The sequence below is a fragment of the Anabrus simplex genome, chromosome 2, assembly GCF_040414725.1.
Source record: "Anabrus simplex isolate iqAnaSimp1 chromosome 2, ASM4041472v1, whole genome shotgun sequence".
NCBI lineage: Eukaryota > Metazoa > Arthropoda > Insecta > Orthoptera > Tettigoniidae > Anabrus > Anabrus simplex.
Genome location: NC_090266.1, coordinates 201,346,770 through 201,366,243, shown reverse-complemented (window position 1 = coordinate 201,366,243; position 19,474 = coordinate 201,346,770). Strand labels below are relative to the sequence as shown.

At 39.4% G+C, this 19,474-nt stretch overlaps 1 protein-coding gene across 2 annotated transcripts in view; it reads right to left on the bottom strand.

Moving 5' to 3' along the window:
- The window catches only part of LOC136864008 (regulator of nonsense transcripts 2), a 514,509-nt gene that overhangs the window by 427,512 nt on the left and 67,523 nt on the right, over positions 1 to 19,474 (bottom strand). For both annotated transcript variants that reach the window (XM_067140503.2, XM_067140504.2), the window contains exons 2-3: positions 13,471 to 14,893; positions 4,660 to 4,821 (exon numbers count right to left, since the gene is read on the bottom strand). In XM_067140503.2, the coding sequence (XP_066996604.2) occupies positions 4,660 to 4,821; positions 13,471 to 14,892 (1,584 nt within the window). In that variant the 5' untranslated portion in view covers position 14,893. The remainder of the gene's footprint in view (positions 1 to 4,659; positions 4,822 to 13,470; positions 14,894 to 19,474) is intronic.

Below are 19,474 nucleotides of genomic sequence, written 5' to 3'. Positions count from 1 at the left end.
AACTGATGCTGTAGGGACCATGAGGACTAATAGAAAGGAGTTTCCAGATTTTGTGAAGAAGGCAAAATTACAGAAGGGCGAAAGAGTTTCAGGTTATCAAAAGAAACAGATGATAATGAAGTGGAAAGATAAGCGTGATGTCACTCTTGTAAGCACTTTCCATGATGATTCCATGGAGAAGATGAACTTGAGAAAGGGAGTTCTTGAGAAACCAGTGGTAGCCCTGGACTATAATAAGAATATAGGAGGGATGGATAAGAATGATAGTCAACTTCACAGCTATAAAAGTGCTCGGGAACGTCTCAAGAAGTTTTTTTTTTTTGCTATTTGCTTTACGTCGCACCGACACAGATATGTCTTATGCGACGATGGGATAGGAAAGGCCTAGGAATTGGAAGGAAGTGGCCGTGGCCTTAATTAAGGTACAGCCCCGGCATTTGCCTGGTGTGAAAATGGGTAACCACGGAAAACCATCTTCATGGCTGCCAACAGTGGGGCTCGAACCTCAAGAAGTATTACCAAACGATGTTCCGATACTTGATTGATATGGTTTGCCTAAACGCCTACGTCCTCTACAAGAAACAAGCCGGGAAATTTCAGAGAATCATTTTCCAATTGACACTTGGTGAGATATTGTCATCGTCTGGAAGGGTGGTGTAGCCAACAATGGGTCGATCTTCTAAATCACCAAGGCCATCTCGTCTCCTCAGCCGCTGCTTCCCGGAAGATACTCCCAGTATAGCGTCAAGGAAAAAACCTCTCTGAAGGTGTGTTGTGTGTTGGTACCAAGGGAAGAGGAAGGAAACATCATACTGGTGTCCTGACTGCGAAAAGGCTTTATGTGTAACACCTTGTTTCCGCCTATATCACACAGATAACAATCTACAAAACCTATAATCATCTGGAATCAGAACAATGTAAATGATGTTAGTTACCCATTTGGATTCATAAAAATGTAAAAAATGTACATAATGTTAGTATCCCATTACTGAAGAAGAACAATTACTATCGTATTAGATTAAACCAATTGTGTACACATTTATGAAGGAAATATTTAAATATCACAAAGTGGGGAAAAGTACTCAGGGCAGGTTACGCATGTGGAGAATTTAGTACCCAGTTAAGGGGTTAATGGACTGTTAGCGGCAATCCTTTTATCCGCAGGTATTGTCTCTCAAAGAGGTTATCTCAAAAGAGTCTGCTTATTGAATTTGATGTTGTCAATTTTCTCTTTGTGACTCTCATATCCTCATGAGGCCACAAAAATCTGACATATTAATGAAAAAACATATACCCGATTAACGTATAATTGAGCTAACTATAAACCGACAAATTTTGGTGCCTAAATAATGTAGCGTATAACTGAAAAAAACAACAACGTAGAAATGAATAACATATAAATGAGGTTCAACTGTAGCAACATTATTGATTATCATTCATTATTCCTTTATTATAGTAATAACTAAGATTGCATAATAATAACTTACGTGATAATTATGTCATCATATTCATTCTTTACTTTGTGGAAGATAACACATCACCATGAGAGTTGTCATTCACCCCATTTTTGCAAGTGATTTATTTTTATTTATTTTATCTGAACCAGAATGTCGTCGTAAGTCCACCAACTTTCGGTATACACAAACAATGGAACAAAATCAAAAGTGGAAAAACATCTAATAACAGATGTCATTAACAATTTCCAAGAATTTTAGCTTTTGTGCGATGAGGTGACGTGACAGCTATGACAAGGACAACATTCCAAACACTTCACTTGACAAGTGAGCAAGGGCATACCATGAACAATATCTGTGTCAGGTTACTTAGAAAGAATCCAACTCAAAGCCTTTCACCCTGTATGATCATACCATTATGGGATTTCCAAAAATATTAAAGCGAACAGGAATTTTTTGACAAACTAGGAAATACTTGTTCTCTATTCCATTTATCTTCACAATGTAACTTTTGAATACAATTTCAAGCTCGTTATTTTCACTGAATTTCAATGCAATTTTGCACATATTGCAAACTAGGTAAAATTTGCTTTAACACTAGAATAGCAGAAGGGGTCAAAATGACACTCACCTTCAATTTTGCTTTAATAACGTGCACACTCTTGTATCATTTCTCTTGAAATATCTTGACTTCCCATCGTTTTTCATCCCATTCACGGTGATGTATTGCACCCAGCAAGATATTTATATTTTCATTGCTTTCTGATATGGCATACACTGGACAGCAGGAGGGGTCATTTTGACACTTGTGCAATATTCCTTATTACAGCAGTTTGCATTGACAGATAACAGTGTGTATCCGGCCATTATCATTATTAATATTGTTGAGCTCTTACTGTCAGATGAGCCGGGCTGAGCGGCTCAGACGGTTGAGGCACTGGCCTTCTGACCCCAACTTGGAAGGTTCGATCCTGGCTCAGTCCGGTGGTATTTGAGGGTGCTCAAATTCGTCAGCCTCGTGTCTGCAGATTTACCGGCATGTAAAACAACTCCTGTGAGACAAAATTCTGGGACCTCAGGCATCTCCGAAAACCGTAAAAGAGTAGTTAGTGGGACATAAAGCAAATAACATTATTACTGTCAGATGAGTGTTTCATTTAGCGGGATTATTGTATTCATCTCATTCTTTAGAATGTGCTTTTCTTACAGGCATGTCGTGCTACGATCGTCTTTCTGCTGATGAGGTGTCTCGTATGCTAGAAAATTCAGACGTTGAGTCTGAAGGTGAACTATCTGATTCAGATGGTGACTTTTTGCTTAAGACAAGAGAGACAAGTGAGGACGAAGATCACAATGAGACAGAGGATGAATTATCTGTAGGAGAAGTTGAAAATGCTAATCTATCTCCACACTCGCCCCAAATGTCTCAGTCTCAGTTGTTTCATCAGTGAAGATGGTTGCCTGAGACGGAACCGAGTGGGAGGTCTTGGATTCAAACTCTTCACCTGGAAGGCGGGCTCCAGTGAACATCGTGAGGGAGCGGGGGGGTCCCACAACATATTCTTACCACCGAGTTTAAGACTCTGCCATTAGTGCTTTTCGTCTCCTCTTTGATGAATCGATGCTTTGTCTAATGAAAAAACACACAGAATCAAACGCTCAGAAAGAACTCCACGGACTGGCCCATGTCGCTCGAGGAGTTGGAGGCTACGATTGCCATCATGTATACCCGCGGTGTCCTGTGTTCGAAAGGTGTGTCTGTGGATGAATTATGGTCGCCTTCTTGTAGACAGCAATTCATGAAGGACACAATTTCAAGAGACAGATTTCGAGAGCTTCTCATATTCCTCCATTTTGACGAGAAATCAACCTGAGCTGAGCGCCTGCCAGCTAACAGTTTCACTCTTGTCTCTGAAATCTGGGACAAATTCGTGGAAAATTTGCCTTCACTGTTACCGCCCAAGTGAAAATATTACACTCGATGAACAATTACTTCCCAGCAAAACCAGGTGCAGATTTACCCAATTTATCACAAACAAGCCTGAGTGGTCAACCAAATGTCCCGTAAGTATACCACCAAGGGTGCATGCAGGAGGTGGCCAATGCATGTCTTTTAAAATATCCTAGACCTAATAACTGGTCATTTACAAGCAAGTAACGGGTAGGAAGATAAAGCGGAAGAAGTTCATCCTTCAGCTGGCAAGTGAACTAACAAGGCGGGATGAGCAAGGGCAACAGCAACAACAACAACAGGAGGAGGAGGCTGTGGGACCGTGTCCATCTAAAAAGTGGAAGAAGTGCCATGTTGGTCTGTGTAAAGGCAACAAGTCTAACGATGCCTGTAGCAAGTGCCTGAAAGCAGTGTGCGGAAAATGTGCACGAAAAGTAGAAGTTGTGTGTGCAAAATGTGTTTAGCGGGTTTTTAATTTGCCTAAAGAATTACTGAAAGTGTATAATTGTTGCAATGTGGACGACTGACTAAGAAAAGGTGTTCAATTGGTTAATTCTGTGAAAACTCCTTAGAGTAACAGAAACATGGTGCAGTTGTTTGTGATTATTCATGTGTCCGTCTGTAATAATACAGGTCCATACACTAATGTTATGTCCTTACATGTAAAATAAAGTTGTGGAAAACAAGTAGAAGAAAATACATGATTTATTTTGTTCTATTTTGAACGTTTCCAAGCATTTCCTATGATGGGTCAAAATGACCCCTTACCGCTGTTCTAGGAATGTCAGATTCTCTGCCATTCTAGTGTTAAGATGACATAATCACTTCAATTAGCAAAAGTAAAATCACTATTTTCTCAACCAGAATCATATGATTCATTAAGATATCTCAAAATCGCTTCAAAATAGATTTTGGCAGGTTTATTGTTAACGAAGAATCATGCCTCTACTGTAAGTAATAAAAGTAACATGTGAGTTTGCATTTATAATATTTCAATTCAGAGTAAAGTCAAGTGAGATGTTAAGCACTTCGCTTCTTACTTCACTTTATTTATTTATTAGTAATAATATCTTCAGGAATTAATTCAAATTATTATGGCACTTGTTCAATATTTATATTGCACTAATTGCTCCACCTTTTCCTATCCCTGTTGTATCTCAAATTTGATTATATGAAAGGATTTGTTGCTACTCCATTGACATTTCAAGCATCACCACAACCAAGAAGCAGTATCAATAAGAAATTTAAACTCACCAATTTCCTAACAAAGGCTGTATTTTTCTTCAAACTTGAATCCAGTCTAGTAAAATGTCTATCATCAGGTCGACGTGATGAAATATTGTAATTAATATTCCGAAGTTCATCCTTCACAGCCATTCGTTGCTCAGCATCAATCACTAATGATGTTATAAAATGCTGGAAACATAAAATGCAAACTGAATAAAATGTTCAACATGCCAAACAATTACATTTTTCACACAATAAGATTATTACTGGTTTACAAACACAAGTATGTTGGCTAAAAAGAAGTATTCTATAAATATTAACTTGCTTCTTATCCCGAGGCCCTGGGTTTGATTCCCGGCCAGGTCAGGGATTTTTACCTGGATCTGAGTGGTGGTTCAAGGTCCACTCAGCCTACATGATTACATTTGAGGAACTATCTGACGGTACTTTGGCGGCCCCAGACTAGAAAGCCAAGAATAATAGCCACGAGGATTTGTTGTGCTGACCACACAACACCTCATAATCTGCAGGCCTTTGAGCTGAGCAGCAGTCGCTTGGCAGGCAAAGGTCCTTCAGGCTTGTTGTGCCATGTGATTTGGTTTGGTATAAATATTCTCTAGGTAACAAGTAATTTGTTGTTGAAACTGTTTCGAAGAATACTTTCACACAAATAAAATAATATATTGTCCCTTAGAAAAGACTATTGCATAACTGATATTTCGGATGAAATTATTCTTTTAGGTGAATTTGCTGGCCCGGGAAGTTCTGCATTGACTAGAAAAGCAGGAAGTACGATCTTTCAACCAATAAGACACGAATCAGATCTCTTTATTAATAGCATCTACCAGTTTAATGGTAAGTATGTTTTCAATCAATCAATCAATCAATCACTGCTAGCATTCATTTAGGGCTGTCACCCAGGCTGCAGATACCCAATCAATTATTTACCAAGTTTCTTCTTAAAGGATTTTAAAGAAGTAGGAAATTTATTGAACAACTCCCTTGGTAAATTATTTCAGTCTGTTCCTGTCCCTATATATGACTCTTTGTCCCAATTTGACCTCTTGTATTCATATTTTACATTTATATCTATGGTACGAAACGAAACGTAATGACAATTTAAATTCTAAAATTCATCCACTGACCAGAATTCAAAATGTGATGATAAAGAATTAATGGATGAATGTATGTGTATGTTCAGTCCTCAGCCCGAAGGCTGGTTGGATCCTCAACAGCTCTGCCATCAGCTGTCATAGATGGCCTAGGCATCACTGAAGATGCATACTAGGAAAATGAGGAGTGAGGTAGTTTCCCGTTGCTTTCCTCACCGAGCCAGAAGTTGCTATTACATATCAGACTGCCAAGCCCACTGAAATGCATGCACCAACCGACCCTATGAGCAACATTTTCACACCATTCATAGCAGGGACTGGCTGCAGAAGGAATGGCATTACTAGCATCGCTCATACCTCAGTCACTTTCATATAGTCAAAGCCAAGGATAAGACAGAGACAGATCAATGAAAGTAACAAATTGCTCTAGCCCATACCAGAAGACATAGTGCACTGTAAACTCTAGGTCCTGCCAGCAAAGGCATAATGGATGAATATGAATTTAATATAATCAGCAGATCCAACTCACAATACGGAAAGTTAAAAATAATTCCAAAATTGATCCACTGACTAGAATTCAAAAGGCCAATGAACAATGATTATGAACTTAAAACAATAAGTGGATCTGACTCGCAATGCCCCACCTTCCCAGAAACTATCTTAAAACAATAGTTATTACTGACCAAGGGACTGCTTCCAAAGCTCAATCTTGAATCAATGATGCTTGTTGTCTAAAAGGGTCCAAAATCTAGGTCAATGGCCCCTTTAATGGTACTTCTCGCTAGTAACATAGAACCATGGTATTTCTCATGTTACAGTACTAATCCAAAGTAGCGTAGGCTCACGGTGTTCCATACATTATGGTACTACTCACAAGTATTGTACGTCACACAGATAATGCAGACCTATGGTGTTTTTCACATAATGACACCACTTATAGGCAATGCAAACCCATGGTATTCATCACCTAGGTGTACTAATCACAGAGACCCATACTATCTCGTGGTGTTCCTCACATACTGGGTACTAATCACAGGCATGCAGACCCGTGGTGTCGCTCATATAGTGGTACTAATCACAGGTACTGTTAAACCCACAGTGAACCACTCTCTGCTGCTACTAATCACAAACCTATTGTGTACCTAACATAGTGGTACTACTCGCAAGTAAAGGCGATCCATGGTGTTCCTCATGTGATGGTACTTATCACACACAGTCTCATGGTTCTAAGTCAATCATCACTTGGGACTATGTAAAACAACTGGGGTATACACAGGAGCCAAGCAATCCTGGTCACCTTAGACAGGCATGTCGAAACTTTACGCCGGAGATTTTGCAATGCGCCAGATGGTCCTTATAACATCACGCGTAGCTCTGTATTGACCATGGAGGTCGTCAGTTCAAGCAGGTGGTGAATTATAAGACGTAGGTGACGGAAATTCTGTCACATGTTTCCTAACCTCTTCCAACCCACCTCCATACTATATACCACCATACAATGGCCCTTTTCAGGGCCAAATAAACAAATCAGTCTGTGGAAACTATTAAGTATGCAACCTTGCCACATCCCAGTCAAGTGGCTGGAAAAGAAAATATATATTGCATGTGATTTGAACCTTCGAGCACCGTCCGTTATCACAACTCCCACCACGCCCTTGCCAAGTGAGCTATTCCGACACTTGACATGTGCAGCACACAGTTTCCAGCCTATACAATACTTGTACCTGGGTGTATGTACCTCCTGCTGTAAGGTACATATTCTTCGTGTCTGTGCTCGTTTTACAGGTTCATGATTCCTGCTGGTTTTTAGCCGCTCATGATTCCGGCCTGTAACCTGTAACCACACATCTCTTTATACTACCATGGTTTAGGGAGAGGAACCAACGTATGTCAGAATTGTAGTAAACACAGTGGAATGCGTAAAACTAAATCAAAAGGGAGCAGTGAACCACCCAGTATAGGAGAAAATTGAATTTGTTGTACAAGGGACTGCATCTTAAAGCCTTACAGTAAACATCTTTTGAAATATTGGCACCACACTGCTCCAAGTGCTACACAGCAGATGATGAAAAACTCACGAACGAGGTGATCAGAAGCATTACAAATTCTGCTTTTGCAGATTTTGTAAGACATGCAGAAAGACTGCAGGAAGAAGATATTATTCTGTGAGAGAATTTTATGGTGCTCACTGCCAGTTGTCTCATTTACAGCAATATGATCAGAGGTGCTTTTGCGTGATGGTCTAATTTATAGCTATACAATCAGACAGCTTTATACTGCTCATTGTACTACCTTCTATACGTCATATACATTTTATTTTATATCTATCTTCTATCTTTTATTCTTAACATATATGTATTTTACAATTTGCTTTATGTCGCACAGACACAGATAGGTCTTATGGTGACAATGGGATAGGAAAGGCCTAGGAGTGGGAAGGAAGCGACCGTGACTTCAATTAAGTTGCCTGATGTGAAAATTGGAAACCATGGAGAACCAGCTTCAAGGCTGCCGACAGTGGGGTTCGAACCCACTCTCCTGAATGCAAGCTTATAGCTACGGTGGCTCAAACTGCGCAGGCACTTGCTCGGTCACAACGTTATATAGTTGTTCTACCAGGCTTTTCTAGAGCTCCTGTATACTGTATTTCCCATTACTAATTGTTGACTATTTTCTTTCCCATATTTATCTTCTATACCTAGAAAAGCACAGACGAGCTTCAGCGTGCTGCTGTCTCATTTATAGCAGTACAATCAAACATGCTTCTGCATTCTCTCATACAGCTTCATACTGCTTCACACAGCTCACGGAAGTAACTTTTATTCATTTGTATGCATCTTCTTGTTTTCTCTTCCTTTATTCTTAATACTTTCCACCAATTCAGACTCTTTTTTTTTTTTTTTTTGCCAGTGGCTTTACGTCGGACCAACACAGATAGGTCTTGTGGCGACAATGGGATAGGAAAGGCCTAGGAGTTGGAAAGAAGCAGCCGTGGCCTTAATTAAGGTACAGCCCCGGCATTTGCCTGATGTGAAAATGGGAAACAACAGAAAACCATCTTCAGGGCTGCCAACAGTGGGATTAGAACCCACTATCTCCCAGATGCAAGCTCACAGCTGCGCGCTTCTAACCGCATGGCCAACTCGCCTGGTAGACTCATTTTCATCACACTAAAATTTTTCTACCAGGTTTTCCTTTCTGCTTACCTACAGCTCCTGTATAATGTAGTTCCTGTTTCTCATAGTTGACTCTAGTTCCCCTTTTTTTTAAAACAAATTTTTTTAGGCATGGAACTCATTGCTATTGGTGGGAGAATAGTACCTCACTGTGTTTAATCCACAAAGGGGAAAGAGTGCTGTTTTTTCTATTCCCTAATTTAGTCAATGTACGCTACTGACTTGCTGGCCGAAATGGCTTAAAGAGAGCTATTTTCATGCATAAGAACGACACCGCAGCAAAGCTTCCTCATTGGACGAAATTCCTACTAAGATGGTGAGATATAAGTCTGTGGACACATGTTAGAGACAGAGGACATAATCCCTGTCGAATTTGCCCACACTTTAAACCTATCAGGTTTTCTACCTCACAATCTCAGTCTGAAAGTTGGAGCACCTATAATGCTACTACAGAATCTGATATCTCCTAAGCTTTGTAATTGCACCAGGCTGCAAGTGAATTCTTTACAGAGTAACGTGATTGAAGCAATCATCATCATGGGATGTGGTGCAGGAAAAACAGTTTTCATTTCCTGCATTCCTTTGATTCCCGCCGATTACCACCTTCTGGCTGCAATTTCCTGTTAAACTATGCTTTGCTATGACAATAAATAAAGCTCAAGGGAAGTCTTTAAATGTTGCTGATGTGGACTTAAGGAAAGATAGTTTTTCCGATGGCCAGATATACGTAAGCCTGTTCACATATAAGCTCTCCTGACAGCCTTGTGATTCTGCAACCATAGGGGCGAATGAAAAATGTAGTTTGTATGGAAGTTACATAAAACAACCTGACTTCAACAACAACCTTGGATAACATAATTTGAATGGCAGTAGAATTCAATTGTGACTGGCTGTAGGCACGGGAGCCTGCTATTATAATGAAAACACAACTGCATTGTGGCTGGCAGTAGGCAAGGGGGCCTACCATGATAGTGTAAACTCCCCAACTCGATTGTAAATGGCAGTAGGAAATGGGGCCTGCCCCTATTATGAAAACTGCCCAACACAAATGTGACTGAAAGTAGGAAAGGGAGCTTGCTTTTGTAATGAGCATTCCCAAAATCGATTGTGACTGGCAGCAAGCAAGGGAGCCTGCCATTATAATTGGGACAAGATGGCGGCAACTGGCAACGTTCGTGTTTCTGTACCTCCAACATATTACTTTCTTTTCCTAGTCCTTCTTGTGTATAGAAGTGTGTCATGCTGTGCTTTTGTATCTGCAACCATTCCTGAAGCAAGTGAAGTGTCGCATGATCCTGTACTACAATGGAGTTTCGCTAAACGACAGTTTATTTTCTCTGCTTTGCATGTGTCTGATATCCCTGTGCTTCGCCATACTCCTGTCTCTTCCAGTGAAAGGACAAAAGGTTACCACACTTCGACAAATGCTTCGTATGTTTTTTACTTGTTCTTTCTAGAGACGTTCACTTAAATCCTGGGCCGCTTTATATTTAGTATCAGAACACCCAGAGCCTGAAAAATAAACTGACCGACTGTGTACTTGGTGAACCTGAATTTAGCGAGTTTGTTATCTTATGTTTCACTGAAACTTGGTTAGGGCATACCTGATTTTGTTTTGGATGGTGAAATTCCATTCTCATCTAACTTCTCGGTGTTTTGTAAAAACAGAGGAACCGGTAAATATGATGGTAGTGTAATGATTGCAGTTAGTAATAAACTAAAAGCCTGTCACACACCTGATCTAAAAATGGAATGCGAGTTAAACTGGATTGAGATTACAATATCTAGAAGAAAAAGCTTGTTAGTTGGCTGCTTGTATCGTCCACCCTCCAGTGTTAGAAGAATGCTTTAATTCTACGGTTTGGGCTCCAAATAAATCCAAAGATATAGTGCTGATCAGTGATTTCAGTTCGCACATATCCCGGCAATCTATGACCGATGGAAGAGTAACCGCCCAGTGGACTCATTTATTTTGGCCGACTTCATAAATGACTTTCACCTACATCTGTTCTGCTTAAACCCCACCAGAAATCTGGCAAGGTTGGACCTCCTTCTCTCTACAGTAACTAGTGATAGTGTGTATGTTTGCAGAAATATTCGTAGCGCCGACCATGACTCAACCGAAGCCAACCTGCTTATCAACATAAAGGCTCTCCACCTCCTGTAAGGCAAACATTTCCTGTATGGAGTACAGCAGACTGGATAACTGTCAATCAGGACTTGTCATCTCTCCCTTGGTGCTGGTTATCAGCTGAGTGAGACGTCAACAGTGCGGTTTCCCTTTTTGAGGATTTAATATTTACCAAAATTTAACAGTATGTGCCTTTCACCAAACCCAAAACACACAAATACTCCCCAGGCTGAGTGCCGAAACTTAACTTCTACTTAAGAACAAAACCCGTCGTGGTCACTCTGGAAGTCTATTCCCAATCTACACACGTACAATACCTTTAAACACCTCAGAAAAATTTAAAAATTGCTTCTTAAGAATGACTACAACTGGCACATACCTAACTAGTCACCCCGAATACCACTGAATCTAAAACTACATAGTGAGATGTCCCAACTGAATTAAGGTCTCAAAAATTCAATGAGTACTTTCACTCTACCTTTATCCCTCCTGCTTTTATCACCGACCAATAGTATTTGCAGTGGCTCACTGCCACAAATGTCAATGACCCCTAATAAAGTTCAAAATATTCTCAATAGTCTCCCAACAAACCTCTCAGCCGAACCCAACGATATTAGCCCTATATTCCTCAAAATACTTCTGCATCTCTCTGTGCACCGTTATCTATAATTCTGAACTTGTGCATGGCTTTTGGTACACACCTCGACAGTTGGAAACAAGCTGATATCACACCTATTTTCAAATCTGGCAACAAACTGAAATTTCATCATACCATCCAATATCTATCCTCCGACCTTGAATGAATAATCCTAAAAGAATAATCCACAGTCGACTCATCTTTTTCACACAGCCGTACCTCTCTCAAAAACAACACGGATTTACTCCCTGAAAATCATACCTCACTAACCTCACAGTTCTCAATCACCACATCATTTCAGCAATAGAATATAAATCTCACTTAGATGTAATCTATATAGACCTGGCCAAAGCATTCGACTCTGTAGATCACTCACTTCTTCTTGTCATTGATAACTAGTTTCCTCTCCGGTGGAAAACAAAGAGTAATGCTTTCTAAATTTGTCTCATTGTGGTTATCTGTGTTATCAGGCGTATCACAGGGCAGTATTCTTGGAACCCAACTCTTTGTTCTCTATTTCGATGACATAATTCTTTGCACCCAAAACAGTCAGTATTCCCCCCTCCTGTACGTTGCTGACCTGAAAATCCTGAAAATCCAGGGAAATACAATGCAATCAGCTTCTCAGGTAAGAGAACTAAGTGTTATAATTGACAGTAAACAGACCTTCTCTGCTCATATAAAGTCAATAAAATACCGAGCTATGCGAAGCCAAGACATTCTTTACAGGTTCACCAAAATTAATGATATTAAAGCCTTCAAATTACATTTCTCCTCCTATGTTCTCCCCATTATTGACTTTTGTTCCCCTATTTGGTCCTCACCTGCTATCGTAAACATATCTCAACTAAATAGTGTTTTTATATTTTCACTTTCATTGTTAAGACTTGTAATCCTGTTTTTAAGAACACAACTAAATCTAACAACTTGAATTACGTAGGTATACTTGATCTGAGAAGCTGCTAGCTGTTCTCTGATCTTTGTTACCTACATAAAATAATCAATGGTGGCCATACCAAATGCAATTCCCTTCCAATGTACTAGGCCTATACAACACGCAACCGGCATACTCATCATGTATCCCGCCTGTGCTTAACCTTGCAAAAATGCTCTATTTTGCACCGTCTCCCTATTCTTGGTAACTCATTACCCAATATCGACATCTTCACAACGTTTGCATCCTTCAAACACAAAATTAAAAGATTCCTTTGAAGTACTCTCAAGGTTTCAATTTTCTTCTGCTCTTTCAACCTTTCTTCTTGCTAACTCTGTAACCGACCCTTACCAGTTACCATTGCCATTCTTTTTTTACATTGTTATTGTTGTTAATTTACTGTTGATAATTAATACTGCTGTTTATACCAATTGTTATCTTATTACACTTATTTAAATTTGTTATGTTATTAGTGTAAAATGGCCCTCCATCAGCTGTACATAATAATTAATTAAATAAATAAAGATCCCTAACTCAACTGTGACTGGCAGTAGGGAACAGGGGCCTGTCATTATTATGAAAACTCCCCAACTTCGACTTTATTTGAGAAATGATGTATGACGACCTCCCCTTGGTGTTTCTCAGGTAATGGCAGCCATACCAAATGCAATTCTCTTACAATATACTTCTCTATTCAAGTACCCCCCACCCAACAAACAATACAAGTATTCAGTGAGTTCATCATTATCAAACAAAGTAGACAGACATTGCACTAATACAAAAGTCAAAGAAAATCCAATACTGTCAGAAAACAAATAACTTCAAAATCCCAAGTCTAGTGTACTTACTTTATCTTGGTCATTTAGATCAGGTGGACAGTATCTTCTAGGTGGAACAGTAATGACCTGTATTCCTCCATCTGGACCAACTGTGTAGCCAATGATATCATTACCTAAGGCACCAGTGGAATTAAAACCATCCCCAAGACCTCCAGTTACAATACAAGTATTCAGTGAGTTAATCATTATATCTTCACTCAAATTCTTCACTGTTACACATGATGAACCATCTATTTTCTCAACACAACATGGAAGTCTAGTTCCAGATGTTTCAAGACTACCTTTCTGGGAGCTATTTGGACTTCCTTGATTACCAATTAAATCATCAGTGTCATTTTCACGAACATATGGACATTTCTTTGATCCTTCATCTAACTGAACATCACTGGATGCATCACTGTTGATCCTTGTATTTTCAACCTTTTTAACTTCGTCTTCACACACACTAATTTCATTCTTGTCACCCTCTGCTTCTGAAGATATATCTCCAGTGGCTCCATTAATATCAGTTTCTTTATTCTCACATTTAACTGGAGAGATATCAGAGAAGTTATCTTCGCTGACTTTGCGATCTTGACCTTCACTGTTCATTTGAATGCACACTGTTTCCTTATCACTCGGTACAGTATAAATATTGGGCCTAGTATCATCTAAATCTGTTTGAATACCAAAACTGTCACTACTTATAGCTGGAGTTTCTACACCATCAACAAAATTCTGAATATTAATCCACTCAAGAGCATTCACACTAACAGAAGGATTACCATGATTTTGGTGGACTATATAGTCTGGCTCATTATAGCTAATATCCGAACCTGACTGACTTTCTCTTCCAAATGAATTCATAACAAGACTGTCCCGAATGTTTGTCGAGTCATCAAATGGCAACCCTGTTGTTATTGGCATGGCAAAATCTCCCTTCTGACGTCGTTTAGGTTGTGCTATAATGATAGCCTTGTCTATGAACAAACTTTCCAAGTTATCCGATCTCACAATTTTTGCTGAAAGTCTATCTTCTGACCTAAAACGTAAGTCATCTACTTCTTGTGGTTCAGTTATAAAATCACGTCCACACTCGGGGTTAGTATCCTCTAACATATTTTGCTCTATGTTACTTCCCATTTTACCACCTTTTGATACTTCACTGTGAATACTGCCAAAGCTAGATACATTACTATCTAAAGATGATGATCTGTTCCCAGCATTCAGAGCCATGAAGAGAGAGTTGCTTGCATTGTAAACAGATGACACATTCTTTTCACAGGTTTGGGACTTAGGAGTAGTTAAGAGTCCGCGTGATCCACTAACTTGGTGTTCAACAGGTGGCCCACCTTTCTGCCCCAGAACATGAGATCGTCTGATGCAAGTTTCCTCGTGTTCTCGTCTCCAACTCTTAGTTCTTCTTTCAGGGACTGTGTCAACAGTTTCCATCCTAAAAAAAAAAAAAAGAAAACATAATCAAGTAAGGAAATTACCAAAAAGTAAAGAAACTTACTTTACACCTGGAAGGACCACAACTCGTACCGTGGCCTTTCTGATAAATATTAACACAAAGATGAACTAATTTATTCATGTAGCATTCAGGGAAATGGGGTGGACTAGGGAGCAGTGATAAGTGTACAGGGATCTGGAAGTCAAGTACGGATGACATAAAAATATCAGTGTTGAACTGTAGAAGTATTGTAAAGAAAGGAACAGAATTAAGTAATTCAAGAGATATACTGTATGTTTACCAGATATTGTAATAGGAGTTGAATCATGGCTGAGAAATGAAATAATGCATGCAGAAATATTCTCACGGAACTGGAATGTTTATCGTAGAGACAGGATAGGAATGGTAGGAGGGGGAGTAATCATTCTGGTACCGAGCTCGATAGCTGCAGTCGCTTAAGTGCAGCCAGTATCCAGTAACTGGGAGATAGTGGGTTCGAACCCCACTGTCAGCAGCCCTGAAGATGGTTTTCCGTGGTTTCCCATTTTCACATCAGGCAAATGCCGGGGCTGTACCTTAATTAAGGCCATGGCTGCTTCTTTCCAATTCCTAGGCCTTTCCTATCCCATCGTCACCATAAGACCTATCTGTGTCGGTGCGACGTAAAGCAAATTGCAAAAATCATTCTGGTTAAAAGAATTTGTAAGCTACGGAAAAGTTAAAGATGACAAACATGAAATTCTTGGTGTAAGGCTTATCTCTAAAGATAATAGGCGACTTGATGTTTTTGGAGTGTGCAGACCTGTGGAAACGGTAGCGCAGATGCTGATTTAGTATTATCTAATAAGATAATTAGCTATGTGGGAAATGATACGGAAAGGAACATGATGGTAACAGGGGATCTAAATTTACCAAATGTCAACTGGGAAGGTAATGAGAATGACAGGAAGCATGACCAACAAATTGCAAATAAGTTAATCTGGAAAAAACTACTGAATCAGAAAGTGATGGAACAAACTAGAGGGAAGAATATCCTGGATGTGGTACTGGTAACACCAGGTGAGCTCTATAGACAAATTGAAGTAATAGATGGTATTAGTGATCGCGAAGCTGTTTTTGTCGTACAGTCATCCCTTGTTATACGCATTTTCACTTTAAGCATTTTAACTATAACACGATTTTAAAATATATACATAATTATATACAATATTTTAAAAATATAAGTCAGGTTGCAGATTTACAATCACCCTATGGACGAAATCATGACAGAGTGTGCAGCGCTGCAAGGAGGTGTGTAATCAGTCTCAATGAGAGCTCTGAGTAGCTGTGTTGCATTGTTTCAGTATTGATTGGGGGCATATGGTCAGTATTAAGGAGAGCATTGAGTTAGCAAGCTGTGTTTTATTGTATATAAAAATGTCATGGAGAAAAGACCATGTGATCAAAATGCCTCCAAAAGCTAAAAGCACAGGAAAACAATAATACTTGAAGAGAAGCTGAAAGTTATAAAGTGATATGAATGCAAAGAGCGCACTGTAGACATTGTCAGAGCTACATGAATGTCAGAATCAACCCCGAGAACCATAAGAAGTCAAACAGAAAAAATTAAAGAGTGTGACCCGAACGACATCATCCAATATAACACAAATTAGGGCATCAATTATGGAGACAAATGGAGTCAATAGAACAAATGTTGGAACAATGGATTAAACATCAAACTAAACGTTCTGTCCCGATATCCATCATGATTATTCAAGCTAAAACAAAAGCTCTGTTTAAAGAACTGAAAGCATCCTATTCAGACCCTGAGGGGCAAGATTTTCCTGAAAGTGCTAGTTGGTTTGAATGTATCAAGCGATGACATGGATTCCATAACCTTAAGCTAACAGGGGAAACTGCAGGAGCGGATGTTGTTGCTGCCGAAAATGTTCCTACATAAAAGCAGTGATTGAGGAGCATGGACATTTGCCTAAACAAGTGTTCAGTCTGGATGAAACGGGCTTGTTATGGAAATGTATGCCAAGCAGAACATTACTGTCAATAAGAGAAAACAGAGCCCCTAGCTTTAAAGCCTCCAAAGATAGTCTTACTTTGTTGTTAGGAGGAAATGTGTCAGGAGACAATAAAATCAAAGCCCTGTTCGTTTATCACTCTGAGAACCAATGATGATGATGATGATGATGATGATGATTGCTGATTAACGTTTTGCACTCGTATGCCGAGTGCGGTTCGACATTAAAATATTAGACTTAAGCTCCGATGTTGAGCTCCATTGACATGACAATATCTTGTACCTTCAGCGCTCGTATGACGACTGTGCCGTGTTCTGGTATTGTAGAGCTATCTAACGGTCTCTGAGAGAACACGTATTCCTATTTACAAAAATTCGCAGGAATTGTGGTAACTTTTTTAAGCTCTGTTATTCTCGAATGTTTATGCAAGTTCACAGATGATGTTGTTTGAATGTAAACATGGCTTCAGCTTTGTCTTCACTCACAAAACTGGATATTTTAGAAGAGTTAGTGGACAGTGATAGTGACGATGATGAACCAACAACTGACTTAGATGATTTATTAGTGAATAATGTAAGTGAGAGTGAACAAAGTGATAGTGATAATGAAACCAGAGTTGGTGATGCTCCTCCAAACCCATGGCGTGAGTGGGAACCTGGCGATCCTGATTTACCTGCATTCTCATTCAATGAAACAATTTGTGGATACAAAGCATCAGGTAGGAACATTCCCTCAACACCTTACGGATTTTTTCAACTTTTTTTTTTAGTGATGAGTTATTCAAGCAAATTGCCGACGAGACCAACAGATATGCTAAAGTCAAAATTCAGAAAGTGACACCACTTAAAAGACATTCGGCTTGGTGGGGTTGGACTGATGTTACTGTAAACGAAATGAAGGCTTTCCATGGAGTTTTACTGAATATGGCAATGCAGAAAAATGACAGAATGCAGGATTTCTTTTCAAGAGGTTGGTTAGAATCGTCCAGTTTTTTTGTACTGTTTTAGCCGCAAAAGATTTTTTCAGATATTCTGGGCTCAGTATGTTTCTGCTCCAGATTCAGCAATCCATTTGAATCCTCAAGTTAGGTCTCGAATTAGCAAAGTCAAGTACGTTTTGGACTGTTGTTGTTTGAGTCATCAGTGCAGTGGTTTGGTGCAGCTCTCCATGCCACCCTATCATGTGCTAACCTATTTGTTTCTACGTAACTACTACATCGGCACTAATCTGCTTGTCTTATTCATACCTTAGTATACCCCTACCGTTCTTACCACCTACACTTCCTTGAAAAACCAACTGAACAAGTCCTGGGTGTCTTGAGATGTGTCCTATCATTCTATCTCTTTTTCTGGTCAAATTTAGCCAAATCGATCTCCTTTCACCAATTCGATTCAGTATCTCTTCATTTGTGATTTGATCTATCCATCTCACCTTCAGCATTCTTCTGTAACAGCACATTTCAAAAGCTTCTATTCTCTTTCTTTCTGAGCTAGTTACCGTCCATATTTCACTTCCATACAATGCGACGCTCCACACGAAAGTCTTCAAAAACATCTTTCTAATTCCTATATCAATGTTTGTAGTGAGCAAATTCCTTTTCTTAAGAAAGCTCTTCCTTGCTTGTGCTAATCTGCATTTTATGTCCACCTTACTTCTGCCATCGTTAGTTATTTTACTACTGAAGTAACAATATTCATCTACTTCCTTTAAGACTTCATTTCCTAATTTAATATTTCCTGCATCACCAGCCTTCGTTCGACTGCACTCCATTACTTTTGTTTTGGACTTATTCATCTTGTACTCCTTACCCAAGACTTTGTTCCATACAATTAAGCAGCTTCTCGAGATCTTCTGCAGTCTCAGATAAAATAACAATATCATCCGCAAATCTCAAGGTTTCGATTTTCTCTCCTTGGATTGTGATTCCCTTTCCAAATTCCTCTTTGATTTCATTCACTGCCTGTTCTATGTAAACACTGAAAAGTAGGGAGGTCAAACTGCAGCCTTGCCTCACTCCTTTCTGGATTGCTGCTTCTTTTTCCAAGCCCTCGATTCTTATCAATGCAGACTGATTTTTATACAGATTGTAGACAATTCTTCGTTCTCGGTATCCGATCCCAATCACCTTCAGAATCTTAAATAGCTTGGTCCAATCAACATTATCGAATGCCTTTTCTAGATCTACGAATGCCATGTACGTGGGCTTGTCCTTCTTGATTCGATCCTCTAAGATCAGACATAAAGTCAGGATTGCTTCACGTGTTCCTACATTTCTTCTGAAGCCAAACTGATCTTCTCCAAACTCAGCTTCAACTTGTTTTTCCATTCTTCTGTAAACAATACATGTCAAAATTTTGCAGGCATGAGATACTAAACTAATGGTGCGATAGCTTTCACACCTGTCAGCACCAGCTTTCTTGGGAATAGGTATAACAACATTCTGCCGAAAATCGGATGGGACTTCTCCTGTCTCATACATCTTACACACTAAATGGAATAACCCTGCCATGCTGGTTTCTCTTAAAGCAGTCAGTAATTCAGAGGGAATGTCATCAATTCCAGGTGCCTT